This window comes from Marmota monax, unplaced genomic scaffold (assembly GCF_021218885.2).
Source record: "Marmota monax isolate L192 unplaced genomic scaffold, Marmota_monax_Labrador192_F-V1.1 WCK01_AAM20220418_F8-fsc00043, whole genome shotgun sequence".
Taxonomy (NCBI): Eukaryota; Metazoa; Chordata; class Mammalia; order Rodentia; family Sciuridae; genus Marmota; species Marmota monax.
The window spans coordinates 8,747,596-8,764,132 of record NW_026691982.1 but is presented as its reverse complement, the minus strand read 5'-3'; the positions used below and the strand labels follow the sequence as shown (position 1 = coordinate 8,764,132).

Genomic DNA, 16,537 nt, shown 5'->3' with positions numbered 1-16,537 from the left:
TCATCTAGCATGTGCAAGGCCCTGGGTTCAATCCTCACCACCACATTAAATAAATAAATAAATAAGTAAACTATATGTTAGACCAAAGAGACTTACTAGATATTTATAGAACATTCTATCCAACAGTTATGCAATACATATTCTTTTCAACGGCACACAGGACATTCTCCAGGAGAGCTCATGTGTTAGGCAATAAAACAAGTCTTAACAACAACAACAAAAAAGAACACCCAAGTTTTTTTTTTTTTCTTCTGAACACAAAAGAATGAAACTGAAAGTCAATGACTCTGGAAACAATATAAATATATGGAGATTAAACAACATGTGTCATTAAAGAAATTAAATATAGGGATTGGGGTTGTGGCCCAGTAGTAGAGCGCTAGCCTAGCATGTATGAGGTCCTGGGTTCAATCCTCAGCACCACATAAAGATAGATAAATAAAGGTATTGTGTCCATCTACAACTAAAATATATTTAAAAAAATAAATTAAATATAAATTTCCTGACACAAATGAAAATAGAAACACAATACATCAAAATGTCTGGACTATAGCTAATGCAGTTCTAAAAGAGAAGTTCATAAGTAACAAATGCTTAAATTAAAAAAGAAAAAAATCTTTCAAGTTAACAACTGAACAATGTATTTTTTTTATAAATTTTTTTAGTTGTATATGGAAGCAATATCTTTATTTATTTTTATGTGGTGCTGAGGATCGAACCTAATGCCTCATGCATTTGAGGCAAGTGCTCTACCACTGAGCCACAACCCCAGCCCCTGAACAATGTATCTTAAGCAACTAGAAAAACAAGAACAAACTCCAACCCCAAATTAGCAGAAGTATAGAAATAAAGATCAGAATAGAAATCAACAAAATAGAGACAAAAAAGTACAAAAAAAATCAATGAAACAAAAATATTTTTTTTCAAAAAATACAGTTGACAAATCTTTAGCTAGACTAAGAATAATAGAGAGAAGATTCAAAATAAATAGGATCAGATATGAAAATGAAGACATTACAACTGATACCACAACAATATAAAAGATCAATTGAAGTTATTATAAACAAATTGGAAAACCTGTAAGAAATGGATAAATTCCTGAACACATTAAAAACTACCAAAATTAAGTCCTCAAGAAAGGTAGGATAGCGAGTTCAAAGCCAACTCAGGGGAAAGGGAAAAAAAAAAAAAAAAAGAGATCTGTGGATATTGCTCAGTGGTTAAGCACCCTTTCAAATCCCTGGTACAACAACAACAAAAATCTCCAGCAAAGAAAAGCTCAGGACCTGATGGCTTACGAAGAATTCTATAAAACATTTAAAGAGGAATTAATATCAATTATTCTATTAAAATAATATGAGGTCAGTATTATCCTGGTATCAAAACCACATAAGGACTTGACAAAAAAAAAAAAAAAAAAAAATACAGGCCAATATCCCTGATGGACATATAGGCAAAAACATCAATAAAAAGTACCAAACAATTCAAAGGTGCATTAAAAAGATTATTTATTAGTATCAACCAAGATTCATCCCCTCGATGCAAGGATGTTTGAATAAACGTGATACTTTCAGAATCAAGCAAGAGATACAGAAAAACATTTGATAAAATTCAACATCCCTTTATGGTATCAACAAATTAGATACTATGTTAGCTTTCCATTATGGTGACAAATACTTATATCATCACTTAAAATGAGGAAAGATTTACTGTGGCTTAGTTTTGGAAATTTCAGTTCATGTTTGATTAGTCCCATTGCTTTTGAGCCTGTGGCAAGACAATACATAATGGCAGGAATGTGTGGCAGAGGAAACAGTTCTCATGATGGCCACTGGGAAGCATAGAGAAAGGAATAGAAGGGACCAAGATGTCAGTATCCCTTTCATGGGCACAACCTCAGTGACCAAACTTCCTTCCACATCTTCTCAAGGCCCCATCTTTTCAAGGTTCTACCACCTCTCAATAATGCTGGCTGAGGCCAGCATGGGGATGCATACCTCTACTCCCAGCAACTCAGGAGGCCAAGGAAGGAGGATTGCAAATTTGAGGCAAGCCTCAATAACCTAGTGAGACCTTTATCAAAATTAAAAAAGAAAAAGGTCTGGGGATGTAACTCGTTTGTAAAGTACTCCTGGGTTCAATCCTTAGTACGTACAGACAGACAGACACACAAATAGGACTGGGGATGCAGTTCAGGGGTAAAGTGCCCTTCAGTTTAAAGTTCAATCCCTAGTACAAAAACAAAACAAAAAAAATCACTGGTTGGGGACCAAGCCTTCATTCAGCACATGGACCCTTCAGGGGCATTCAAGATCAAAAGACCATAGCAGTTATAGAGGGAATGTACCTCAACACAGTAAAGGCCACATATGACAAACCCACAGCTGGTATCATATTGAATAGAGAAAAATTAAAAACTTATTCCTAAAATGTGGAACAAGACAAGGGTGTCCATTTTCATGACTTTTATTGAACATGGTACTGGAAATCCTAGACAGAGCAATTAGGCAAGAGAAAAATAAAGGGCACTGGGCACAGTGTTATGCCTGTAATCCCAGTAGTTTGGGAGGCTATGGGAAGAAGATTCAACTTCAAGGCCAGCCTCAGCAACTCAGTGAGGACTCAAAATAAAAAATGAAAAGGATTGGGGATACAGCTCAGTGGTAAAGTACATCTGGGTTCGATCCCTAGTACAAGAAAGAAAGGAGAAAGGGAGGGAGGGAGGGAGGACATCCTAAATGGAAAAGTAGGAAGTCAAACTGTCCTTGTTTTCAGGTGACAAAACTTAAAAGACTCTACTAAAAAAGTAGGAAGTCAAACTGTCCTTGTTTTCAGGTACACAAAACTTAAAGACTCCACTAAAAAACTGTTGGAACTAATTCAATAAGGCTGTAGGATACAAAACCAACACAAAAAAATCACAAACATTTCTATCCTCTAACATTCAGTTATTTGAAAAATTAAAAGAATAATCCCATTTATAATAGCTACCCAAAACAAACAAACAAAAACCCACTACCACCACCACCACCGTTTTTATTAAAAATAAAAAGGGCTGAGGATAAGGCTGAGCAATAAAAAGACTCTGGGTTCAATTCCAACAACAACAAAAAAGCCCAAAGCGGGGTATATTGGCACACACCTTTAATCACAGTGACTTGGAGGGCTGAGGCAAGAGGATTTGAGACCAGCCTCAGCAACTTAGTGAGACCCTATCTCAAAATAAAAAATAAAAAGGACTGGGATATAGTTCAATGTCAAGTGCCCTTTGGTCCCTGAGTTCAATCCCCAGTGAAGGAAAGAAGGAAGGAGGAAAGAAACCCCCAAACTTTTAAAAACCAAACAAAACCCCAGGGATAAATTCAACTAAAGAAGTGAAAGATCTCAATAATGAAAATTATACAAAACTGATGAAATAAACTGAAGAGGATAAATAGAAAAATATCCTACACATGGATTGACAATATTGTTAAGAAAAGCTTATATAACCGAAAGTGATCTACAAATTCAATTAAACTCCCATGTAAATATCAATGCCATTTTTCATAGAATTAGGAAAAAAATCATGAAATTCATATGGAATTGCAGAAGACTCTGACTAGCCAAAGCAATCCTGAGCCAAAAAAAACAAAGCTGGAGCTATCACAGTACAGACCTCAAAATATACCTCAAAGCTTACAGAATCAAACAGTATGGTACTGACATTTAAAACAAACAAAAGATGCACAAACCAATGTGTAAGAATACAGAGCCAAAATACTCCCTCACCTTACATCTAATTTTTGTTGTTACATAGGAGCCAAGAATACACGTAGGGAAAGAAAGATCTCTTTAATAAATGGGGATATTCACAAGCAGAAGAATGTAAGTAGACCACATTTCTCACCAGTAATAAAAATCTACTAAAAATAGATAATGTAAAACCTCAAACTATGAAACTACTAGGAAAAAAACACAAGGGAAATACTTCAAGATAGTGGCCTGGGTAATGATTTTTAAAAAAATATAATTTAAAATGTACAGGCAACAAAAACAAAAAATTGACAAATGCAACTCTAATAATCTAAAGGGCTTCTGTACAGGAAAGGATATAATCAACAGAACAAAGAAACAGCCTACAGAATAGAAGAAAATATTTATAAACATGCTTGACAAGGGTTAACATCCAGAATAAATAGGGAACTCAAACTCAATAGCAAAACAAAACAAATAACCCTATTAAAAAATGGGCTAAATATCTAAATAGAATCTGGGCACAGTAGCACAAATCTGTAATCCCAGAGACTTGAGAGGCTGAAGCAGGAGGATCAAAAGTTTAAGACCATCCTCAGCAATCTAGCAAGACCGTCTCAAAGTTAAAAATAAAAAGGGCTGAGGATATGGCTCAGAAATAAAAAAGACTCTGGGTTCAATACCTGGTACCAAAAAAACCAAAACCAAAACAAAAACCACCCGTAAACCAGGCTCAGTAGAGCATGCCTGTAATCCCAGCAATTTGGGAGGGTGAAGCAGGAGGATCAAAAGTTTGAGGCTAGCCTAAATAATTCAGTGAGACACTGTCTCAAAACAAAAACAAAAACAAAAACAAAAACACCTCAAATTGGACACAGTGGCACATCACATTCCCAGTGACTTGGGAAGCTAAGGCAAGAGGATCACAAGTTCAAGGCCAGCCTTGGCACTTTAACAAGATCCTGTTTCAAAATAAAAAATAAAAATGGATGGGAATATATTTCAGTGGTTAGAGTGCTCTGGAGCTCAACCCCCAGTACTGAAAACAACCACCAACCAACCAACTACCTGTTCACCTGTGTTTACCACAGCACTATTCACAATAGCCAGAATATAGAATCAACCTAAATGTTCATCAATGGAAGAAAGGCTAAAGAAAATGTGATATGTATCTGAATAGAAGCTGAGCACAAATAATTTAGCACAAATAATTCCAGAGACTGGAATATATCAATATAGATACACACACACACACACACACACAATAGAATACTATTCAACTATACAAAGCAAAATATTTTGTTATTTCTGGCGATATGGATGGACCTGGAGGACCTTATGTTAAGTGAAAAAAATCAATTACATAAAGACAAATATCAAATGATCTTACTCATGAATTACTCATAATGAGAATATTAAAAAAAAAAAACAGATCCCACAGAAGTTGAGAGCAGAACAGTGGTTCCTAGTGACCAGTAAAAATAAAAGGGGAGAGAAAAGAAAGTATCAATCAACAGGTACAATGTTATCATTCATTTGTGGCACAGTAGAGTGAATATAGTAAAGGATACAATCAACAGAACAAAGAGACAGCCTACAGAACAGGAGAAAGTATTTATAAACATACATTTGATAAGAGTTAATATACAGAATAAATAAGGAACTTTAATACCTCAATAGCAAAACAAAAACCCACCTAAAAAACTGGTCTAAAGATCTGAATAGAAGCTAGAAAATAGCTAGAAGAGAGTAATTTTAATATAGTTGCCAAAAGAAGTGATAAAGTGATGATATGCTAATTATCATAAATTGACCACTAGTCATGAGTGTACAAATATTATGTCTCAAACATGAAATAAAACAAAAAGATCAAAATTACTTACTAAACAACTAAGAAGAAAAAGACTTGTATACCATATACTACACAAAATTGCTTAAAGAAATTAAGAATATAACTAAATGGGCAGTGTGATGGGACATGCCTATAATCCCAGGATTTATCTCATTATTAGTGGCATTTCATTTTCAGATTCATACTATCAAGCTGTGAAGTTCCTGGAAGACATTTGTATAATCTCCACTTCCTAGCACCATGCCTGGCAGATAGAAGGAACCTGATAAATGTGTGCTAAAAGTAAGTTAAAAGTAAATCAGAACCATGTGCAGTGGTGCACACTTGTAATCCCAGTGACTCTGGAGGCAGAGACAAAAGGATTGCAAGTTTGAGGCCAGCACTGGCAATTTAGTGAGATTCTGTCTCAAAAAAAAAAAAAACCCAAAAAACAAAAGACAAATTAATTAATTAAAATAAATAAATAAAAGGGCTGGGATATAGCTCAGTGGTAGAGCACCCTTGAATTCAATCCCTAGTACCCACCCCCCACCAGACACAAGTCAATACTATCCAAAGTGATCTACCAATAAATATAATCCCTATAAAATCCAAATGACTTTCTTGCAGTAATAGAAAATCCCATCCTAAAGGTTGTCTTAATGAGTTCCTGAATAATCAAAACAATTTCAAAAAGAACAAATATGAAAGATGCACATTCAGATTTAAGAACTTACTACTAAGATACAGTAATGGAAATAGTATGGTATTGACACAAAGACACAGATCAATAGCATAAAACAGAAACTAAACTAAATCTTAAACTAACTAAATCTTAACATATAGTTCGACCTAATTTTTATAAAGGTGCCAAGACCATTCAATGTGGAAAAGACAGTCTGTTCAAGAAATGGTGCTGGGAAAATTGAATGTGCAATTCAAAAGAATGAAGTTGGACCCTTATCTTATACTATAAACAAAAATTACAAAACAGATCAAAGATCAAAATATAAGAATTACAACTACAAAATTTTTGAAGAAAACATAGCACCATGATGTTGGATCTGGCAATCTTTTTTTTTTTTGAATATGACACCAAAAGCACAAGCAAAAAAGAATAATAAACCGGACTTTTATTGCTGGGTGCGGTGGTGCATGCCTGTAATCCCAGAGTTTAGGGAAGCTGAGACAGGAGGATCATGAGTTCAAAACTAGCCTCAACAAAAGTGAGACACTAAGCAACTCAGTGAGACCCTGTCTCTAAATAAAATACAAAATAGGGCTGGAGATGAGGCTCAGTGGTTGAGTGCCCCTGAGTTCAATCCCTGGTACCAAAAAAAAAAAAAAAATTAATCAATTAAAAGACTCTAACAAGGGCAAGGGACATACCTCATGATATAGCACCTGCCTACTAGATATAGGCCCTGGACTCAATCACCAGTAAATATACATACATAGACACTGTCAAGATAGTGAAAAGATAATCTACAGAGTAAGATAAAATATCTGCAAGTCATATATCTGATAAAAGATTTAATATATAGTATATATGAAGAACCCCTATAACCCAACCACCAAAATGTAAGAAATCCACTTCAAAAATGGACACAAGACTTGAATATTTGTTCAAAGAATATAAATAAATGAAAAGGTGCCAAGACCTTGAGAGAAAAGGAAGTATCAATCAATAGGTACAATGTTGATAAGCACATGTAAAGATGTTAAACATCATTATTCATTAGAAAAATGCAGCTCAAAACAGTATTAGTTCAGACTCATAAAAATTGCTACTAATTTTAAAAAGAAACAACAGGACTGGGGATGTAGCTCAGTGGTAGAGTGCTTGCCTAGCATGCACATATGGCCCTGTGCTTGATCCCCAATACCATAGAACAAAAAATAACAAGTATTAATGAGGACATAGAGAAACTAGAACTCTTGTATTATTGCTAGTGGGAAAATAAAATGATACATGCAGCCACTATGGGAAGTTGTTTGATAGTTTCTCAGAAAAATTATACATAGCTGGGCAGGGTGGAACATGTGTGTAATCCAAACTACTTGGGAGAATGAAGCAGAAGGATCACAAGCTGGAGAAAAGCCTGAGTAACTCAGGGAGACCATCTCAAAATACAGAGATCTGGGGATGTTGCTCAATGGTAAAGTACTTGCCTAGCATGTGCTAGGTCTTCGGTTCAATTCCCAGTACCAGAAAAAGAGAAAAAGTTATATGTAAAATTACCATATGCCTTGAAATTGTATATTTAAAAATGGTTAAAAAGAAAACATGTGATTACTTCTCAAAGAAGGAAAAAATGGTTAAAAAGACAAATTGTAATGTATTTTTCCTGTAAAAAGGCAACAAACAAAACTCACGCACATAACTTAGCATATGAATGTTATAATTAAAGAGCAAATATGAGATAGTACCAACATGGAAAATAAAGTATACCGGAGTAGGAGCTCCTAGCACATGTGAAACCCAGGATTGATTCCAACACAAGGAAAACAAAATAAAAAAATGTATGCATAGCAGATTGAGCCTCTATACCAAGCATCTGAAGATTATTTTCCAAGTATATTACTTTGGGCACATCATAAGTTTCAGAAGTCTATTAACTGAAATGCGTAATGGAGGGAATACCTACTTTACCTCCACTAAAAATAATATATATCAAAGAGCTTTGAAAAGAGTGATGGCCAAGATATTGTTAACTAATGCCATTAGAAAGACTTTTGCTGTGATGCAAATAATAAATAAGCATGCAAATAAATGATAGAACTATATGAACTATTTTCCCAAGTATGTTGAACTCAATAATGTGAGGGTTTTGGATTTTTTTTTTTTTTTTTTTTGTACTGGGGATTGAGCCCAGAAGCATTCTACCATGAGGCTACTCTAGCATTCTAGCACTAAGCTACATCTCCAACCCTTTTAATTTTGACACAGGGTCTCGCTGAATTGCTGAAGCTGGCCTGGAATTTTCTATCCTTTAGCTTCAGTTTCCTGAGTTGCTGGGATTATAGGCATAAGCTTTTATTTTTCTGTGCAAATTGCTTTAAGTAAAAAGCTTGTTAATTTTAAATTAGCTTTGGGACCAGAAGTAAATAGCTAAAATTAAAAAAAAAAAAAAGTACAAGCTAGGCACAGTGGCAGAGGCAGGATGATCACAAGTTACAGGTCAGTCTCAGCAATTTAGTAAAACTGTGTCTCAGAGTTTTAAAAAATGGGGCTGGAGATATAGCTCAGTGGCACAGAACTCCTGGTTAAATCCCTGACACTGTCAAAAAATAAAAAAGTACCAATTTCATTTTTAAGTTCTCAAAATCAGTCTATAGGGGCTGGGGTTGTGGCTCAGTGGTAGAGTGCTTGCCAGGAATGTGTGAGGCACTGGGTTCTATCCTCACAGCACCACTGAAAAATAAATAAAATGAAGCTATTGTGTCCATCTTCAACTAAAACTATATATATTTTTAAAAATCGGCCTACAGAGACCACATATTCCAAACTTGTTTGAAAGTTATTCATTACTTCATCTAAACAAAAGAAAAAAATGACGTTAGTATTAAAAAACTTCGGTTTCATTGTGTTTGTATTTTATTACCTGGAATCAAGAGAAGCAACAAGTTTATCAAATTGTTTCTCCACAACTTCTATAAGATTATGTGTCTCCTCTTTTGTTTGATTCTCTATGCGTTCAAGCATCTGGAAAAAACAATTCAAAGATCTAATTTGGTATATTTACTTTGCCCAAGTAGAACTGTCAATAAAATTTTGAAACAGGTACTTTCTAAACTTTTCAAAATAGTGCAAGAGGTGATTAGATGATAATAAACAGTAAAATTGAAACAAAGTTCAATTTTAAGTCCTGGTACTTATGAGCAAGACCACCCCTTGTTGGCATTTTGTACTAATAATCTGGCAAAAAGACCTAAAAAAAATTTATTGGTAAGTTTTCTAATTTTTTTCCTTAATTCTTTTATAATTACAGGACACAAGTCATTTTAGGTAGTTGCATTTCTCTATGGCATGATTCCCTAAATAAAAACAAAAACAACAAAACCAAAAAACTTAGAAATCACACTTGAAGTTAGCTTTTCCATAAATTTATTTTTATTATTTTTGTTTTTTGGTATTGGGGATTAAACTCGGAAATGCTTTACACTGAGCTGCATCCCCATTATTATTATTATTTTTTTTTACTCTGAGACATGGTCTCATTAGTTGAGAGGTTGGCTTGGCCTCAAACTTGAAATCTTCCTGTCTCGACCTCCCAAGTCACTGAGATTACGTATGTGTCCCTATGCCTGGTGCTTCTTTGCATTTTTGAATTGCTTTTAAAACTGTTGATAGGATCCATGACCCTCTCTTTTTCTTTTAATTTCAACACTCCGGAATGAGAATGTCTATCCTTATGCCTGTCCACCAAAGTGCTTTTAGTGCTTTCTTGTGTAGATTACAGGTGGAAAGGAATTTTACCCCAGTATGAATCATATTGAGTCTCACCTATAACTTAGATGAGATTTTGTATTTAAGAGTTGATGTTGAAATGGGTATCAAGATTCTGGGGATGTTGAGATGGTGCAAATATATTTTGCATTGTATAAGACAGGAATATTCGGTAGAGGGAGCAGAAAGCCACCTGTTGCCTGTTTGGGGTTGAAGTGTTCCCCCTCCTAAGTTCAGATGGTGAACTTCTAGCCCTAGTTTATTATAGATTTGCTTTTCTTATTAATCTGATACTGATTTTATAACTGTTTCTCAGTTATCATTCTCTTTTGCCTTCTTTTCTCAATGTTTTTACAATTCTTGTATCTCACTACTTTTATCATAGTTCTCATTACTTTTGAGAAATTTGGCTTTTTGCCAATTAAAAATGTCCTATCTTCTATGCAAAAAAGCATCCACAGCATAATCTAACTCCCTACTTGTAATTTTGTTGTTACTGGGTGCTTAAGAACTTCTTTATTGACATCAAATGAGTAAGTCTCTCCTTTGCCAGAAGAGCAGAGAGAAAAGAAAATAAACTTCTCTCATTTGGGGGATATTGCCAAGCAATATGCAAATGTCGAAAAGATGATCAGGGATACTTATGAGACAAATATAGCTCACAGCAAGTTCCTAGCATAACAAGACTGCTACAAGTCCAATCCTGGCAGGCCATGGGAGAAATTTTCCCTTCTTTTGTGATTCTCTATTATTAGATTATCAGCTTAATAACTCATTGCTAAACTCAAAGCTCTGTGATAACACATCTAAATGTACACATTTAAAGAGGACATGCTTCACTTCTTGATAGAATTTAACCATATAAAATGCTTACTTTTACAGCAATATTTAATTGTTCAAAATTATAGCCTGCTATCTTCAATGCTTCATCAATTTCTTCTGTAGTTTTAGTCTCCTAAGAAGGGTGGGGAACCACATACATATATAAAATTAGATGCTTAGATACATTATATTATAATTGCAAAAACTTCAAAATATCATTTTGATTACAAAACGAAAGTAACACTTTTACTCTTGCTTATCCAGAGATAAACACCATTTCAGACTTTTGGCAATAAGCATTCTAGATTTTTTCCCATAGATATATTTTTACAAACCAGGATGATGCTGTTACCATTTTTCAACTATCATGCACAATTTATCATGGCACACAAAAATTATAAACAGTTTTTATGGAAAATAAGATTATTTATTAAGATTTCAACTTGAGGTCTGGGGCTGTAGCTCAGTGGTAGAGCTTGCCTCGCACAGATGAAGCACTAGGTTCGATCCTCAGCACCACATAAAAATAAATAAATAAAGATACTGTGTCCATCTACAACTAGAAAAAATACTAAAACAAACAAATGAACAAACAAACAAACAAAAAACCCCAAAACCAAAAAAACAAGATTTCAACTTGAAGCAAAGAACAAAGATTTAAGTACTTGTTCCCCTCTCCTAGCCCATTAATGATCTCTAGTACTACAAAAAAAAAAAAAAAAAAAAAAGTTCAATCTTCAACAATAACATCATTATCTTCAATCACAAATTCAGTTAGGCATTTTGGTTGCTATTAAAGTAACTGGAAAAACCACATACAGAATTTAGAAACTTGTACTTTGTATGTATTTCATAGAATCTGGTTTCAGTAATTAGGTTCAAAGGGAAGAAGCTACATACAAATAGGAAAAAAAGAGAATTGTTCAAGAATAGTTTAGACTTATTCATGCCCAGAGTAAACAGGAAATTCAAGTAAGGAAAGTGGGTTTATCTGTTACCTTTGTTTCCAAAAGAATCTGAAATTATGGGAACTTTGTGAGAAGAAAGTTAAGCTACCAGAGAAAAAGCCAAATGTTTGGTTTTATTTTACTTCATGACTAGTATTTCTCATACCGACATCACAGCTGATGAGCTTGAAACAGTCCTGTGAATGGAGGTTGAATGTTCTAAACCAACAGTTAGCTGATCAGCTGGCTTTTTAAAGTCTGGAGAACAATTCTTTATCCTAGAAAATATGAAGTACATTATTTTAAATGTTAACATGAATATAAGGGTTTTAAACTTCTATTTTGATTTTTATCTCGTTGAAAATAATTTATATGATTCATAAGAACATGTGCAGTGGGTTCTCAATTACCTCTAAAAGATAAGAGAAAGGGCTGGGATGCGGCTCAAGAGGTAGCGCGCTGGCCTGGCATGCACGGGGCGCTGGGTTCGAGCCTCAACACCACATAAAAATAAAATAAAGATGTTGTGTCTACCAAAAACTATAAAATAAATATTAAAAAATTCTCTCTCTCTCAAAAAAAAAAGATAAGAGGAAAAAAACATGAGTAAATATGCTCTCATAGAAACTTAATCAAGAATCCAATTGCTTGCTGGGTACAGTGCTGCATGCTTGTAATCCCAGCAGTTTGGGAGGCTGAGGCAGGAGGATCATAAGTTGGAGGCCAGCCTCAGAAACTTAGTAATACCCTGTCTTAAAATAAAAAATAAAAACGGCTGGGAATGTAGCTCAGTGGTGAAATGCCTCTGAATTAAATCCCTGGTATAAAAAATAAAAATAAAAATTACAATTTCTTCCTGGGTGAAGTTGTGCACACCTGTAATAACATCTATTTGGGAATCTCAGGTAGGATGATCCCAAATTTGAGGTGAGCTTGGGCAACTTCGTGAGACTCCATCACAAAATAAAAAATAAAAAAAGGATATGGGTGTCATTCAGTGGTAGAGTATTCCTGGGTTCAGTCCTTGGTACTGAAAAATAAACAAAGTAGATTAAAAAGGAACTAGGGATGTAGCTTAGTAGTAGAATACCCCTGGGTTTAATTCCCAGTATGGCACCCCCCAAAATAAATAAACAAAATAAAAAATAAATAAATAAAATTCAATTTCTTAACACATCCCTGAAAAGAATATCTCAAAGTATATATTGAATTTTCTTTTCTTTTCTTTTTTCTTTTTTTTTTTTGGTGATGCTGGGGTTTGAACCCAGGGCCTTATACATGCTAGGTAAGCAATGTACCAACTGAGCTATATCCCCAGCCCTGTGTTTTCATTTCTTAAGTCACCTCTCCTTACCTGGTGTTTTTGGTAGAGATGTTGATAATGAAATGTTGTAAATTCATGAATTAAAATAAGTACTTGTACCCCCAAATTAGAAGCACATATACACAAAAATGCTATTTAAAATTACATTGATAAGCTTAGAAAATTTAAAGAAAGGTAATAAATTTAATTAAGTAATTGAAACAAAAATATTAGTTGCTTTCTCTTGTCTATGAATTTTTTTTACTAATTTTTATCTTTATAGCTTTTTTCTATATTGGCTAGCACATAGTAAGCATTTACATGTTTGCCAAGTTAACCATAAGCTTATAGTGTATGGAAGAAACTATGGTATTCAAATGTTACTTTTACAGAAAGAAATATAAACCAAATAATTTATAAACATTCTATTATTGTGAAATGTAAATATTCATGTTTTAAAAATATATATGAGTACATAGTCCTAAAGAGTAAGTTTCTCAATTCTTGCTTCAAAATATATAGATAAAACAGATAAAATATAGATAAAAATGAGTCAACAAATATTACAATTTAAAAATTTACAATTACTTTATATTGTACTTAAGTTAGAAACTTAAAGAGTTTCTGACGTAAATATATATGGGAAATTCAACTTAAAATGGCAATTTGGAAAAATTTGGGAACTTTCTGGATTAATCTACCTCTGTAAGTAACTTTTCATTTTGCAAACCTACTAGATATTACACATATCTAGACAAGAGTACAATCTGATTTGACTTGCATGGTTTATTAAGTCACAAAATTTTACAGAGAAGTACAGATCTTTAGTTTGTCTTTGGGGAAAGGATATGGCAACATTTGGTTGGTCTTGCAGGGTCTGCCTTCTTTGACAGAGGTGAGCCCTCTTATGTACCACAATCATTACTACCCACCGTTTAAACTCAGCCTATCTCACTTTTTAAGTCACCTGCTTGACTATGTAAGTGTGTGTTGCTAGAATTTGAACCCAGGGATACTATAACACTGTGCACTCCCAGTTCTTTTTACATTGAGACAGAGACTTGCTAAATTATTCAGGCTGGCCTCCAACTGGCAATCCTCCTGCTTCAGTCTCCCAAGTCTCTGGGATTATGATGTGCCAGTATGCTTGGCTCTGTTCAACTCTCATAGGTATTCAAATCTGGAAGCCCTAACTCTGATAAAATGACTACTTCATGGAGGTAAGACTTATGGCCACTAAGTTACAATAAGCCAGAAGGATTCCTAAATATTTACTTTAATCACTCTACACAGAGCTCAAGGAGGAAGTGACTGGTGAGCTACATTTATAGGAGCTGGGAAAAGTACTGGCATTTAATATGTTTCAGTTGCAATCAGCTACCAGATTTTAGCTAATTTTTTTTTTTTTTGTACCTGGGATTGAATTTTGGGGCACTTGACCACTGAGTCACATCCCCAGCCCTATCTTGTATTTTATTTAGACATAGGGTCTCACGGAGTTGCTTAGTGCCTCACTTTCACTGAGGCTGGCTTTGAACTTTTGATTCAGCCTCCCAAACTGCTGGGATTACAGTTGTGCACCACAGAGCCCAGCAGCTAAATGATTTTCTATCCCCAAAATAACTATACCCACTCTTTTGGTGCCTTTGGAAGCACTCTTAAGTCTGAAAAGACACGCTGTGGCGTAATGTGAAAATTTAAGAATACTACTTTAAAGAATCTTTAAAATCTTTAAATCTTTAAAGAGATTTTAACTGGATAGCACAAGAAAGAGCCTGGAAGAGGTAAGAAGTAGACAAAAGAGAACAAGAGAATTACATAGGGTAGTAGTAACAGAAGACATGTTATGGATATAGGAGATATTGTGAAAGTTAGAATCTGCAGGAGGTAAAATGAATTGCAATATGAGAAACTGGGATGATTGACTAGGTACCATTTACAAGATTAGAAAGTTCCAAATGAGACTGTTCCCTGACAGTACCCTGTATTTCTCTTTATGTCTAGCACAGTCTACTATCATATTAAATATGTTTAAGAAGCCATGGGCTAGGGATGTGGCTCAAGCGGTAATGCACTCGCCTGGCATGCGTGGGGCACTGGGTTCGATCCTCAGCACCACATAAAAATAAAATAAAGATGTTGTGTCCACCGACAACTGAAAAATATTTAAAAAAATTCTCTCTCTCTCCTCTCTCTCTTTAAAAAAAAAGAAGTCATATAAGAGTATAATTACCATCTAAGTAGAACCCCAGAAAACTGAAAAAAAAATTCTTTATATCTTAAAAAGTTTTTCCCATGATCTACCACATAACTAATCTAGATGAGCTGGGATTGAGATATGACTTCAGAAAATATAGCAAATGTAAAAATATTAGTTTTTAATCTAATAAACATTTACTACATGTTTACTCTGTGTCTTTCACTAAGGACATAGTGAGAAATAAAATGGGATACCCTAAGAGGGGCTTACAGACTAGCAGATAACATAAATCTAAATAAATGTAATAAAAAGTAATATAATGTCTCTCTCTAGCTCAAGTCTGTTTTTAAAAATCTGTGTAATACTAACTCAAAGAGAACATTTATTAATAGACACATGTGCCAAGTCTTACGGAAGAAAGGAAAAATGAATAAAGAAACCCAAAATTATTATTTTTTATAAATTACCTCTAAACCATTTCTTCCCAATGTCCTCTATCATACTATATTCATGCTACTTTTAAGAACAGCAGAGACTATATACATTTTTTTTCTCTGTAACTTCCCCTCATCCAACAGCAATAACTTTAGCTAGTCTCAGTGTCTCACTCTGATGGGGTAATCCTTGAATTATTTTCTTATTTTTAAAAAGACAAAATAATGCTGCTTTTTAGGAGCTGGACTCTGCATTCTACTAACAGTGATGACAAATTATAAACTCAAAGATCATTCTATAAAGAACAGGTTAGAAACACAGTTCTAAGAATATTTTATCAATAATTCTAAAAATTGTTTCAGAAATACATATAACTTAAAATGCTAAAATAAGTGCACATATAACATACGTTTTAGGATGCAAATTTTCCATAAAAGAATCTTCTTTAATACATCCATCTATTGGGTAGTATCCTTCTTTCATATTAACAGTTGTAACAACCTTAGGACAAAATAAGATAAAACAGAGGGGGAAAAAAGCACAAAGTCATTCAATAAATTCAACTTAACTAGGATCCAACTAGTAAATATGCCATTCATAGAAAAAGCTGCTGATAACATTAGAGATCCTAAAATTCCCTTTAAATCAAGAGGAAAAGAGTACTATGTGATGTTTTTACTCTGAGTTTTTGAAAAAAAAATCTGTAATCTGACAACTATTAATTAAACAGAACAATAACCAAAGCACCTCATTCTACTATGATTCTAAAGGAAACATGTACAACAATACTTTGAAAAATTGCTTTGAAAAATTTACA

General features: G+C 34.1%; 1 protein-coding gene across 2 annotated transcripts in view; it reads right to left on the bottom strand.

Annotated features, from left to right (window-relative positions):
- Rnf17 (ring finger protein 17) overlaps positions 1-16,537 on the bottom strand; it is a 115,389-nt gene that overhangs the window by 91,353 nt on the left and 7,499 nt on the right. For both annotated transcript variants that reach the window (XM_046446941.1, XM_046446951.1), the window contains exons 3-6: positions 16,130-16,221; positions 11,949-12,060; positions 10,888-10,968; positions 9,169-9,269 (exon numbers count right to left, since the gene is read on the bottom strand). In XM_046446941.1, the coding sequence (XP_046302897.1) occupies positions 9,169-9,269; positions 10,888-10,968; positions 11,949-12,060; positions 16,130-16,221 (386 nt within the window). The remainder of the gene's footprint in view (positions 1-9,168; positions 9,270-10,887; positions 10,969-11,948; positions 12,061-16,129; positions 16,222-16,537) is intronic.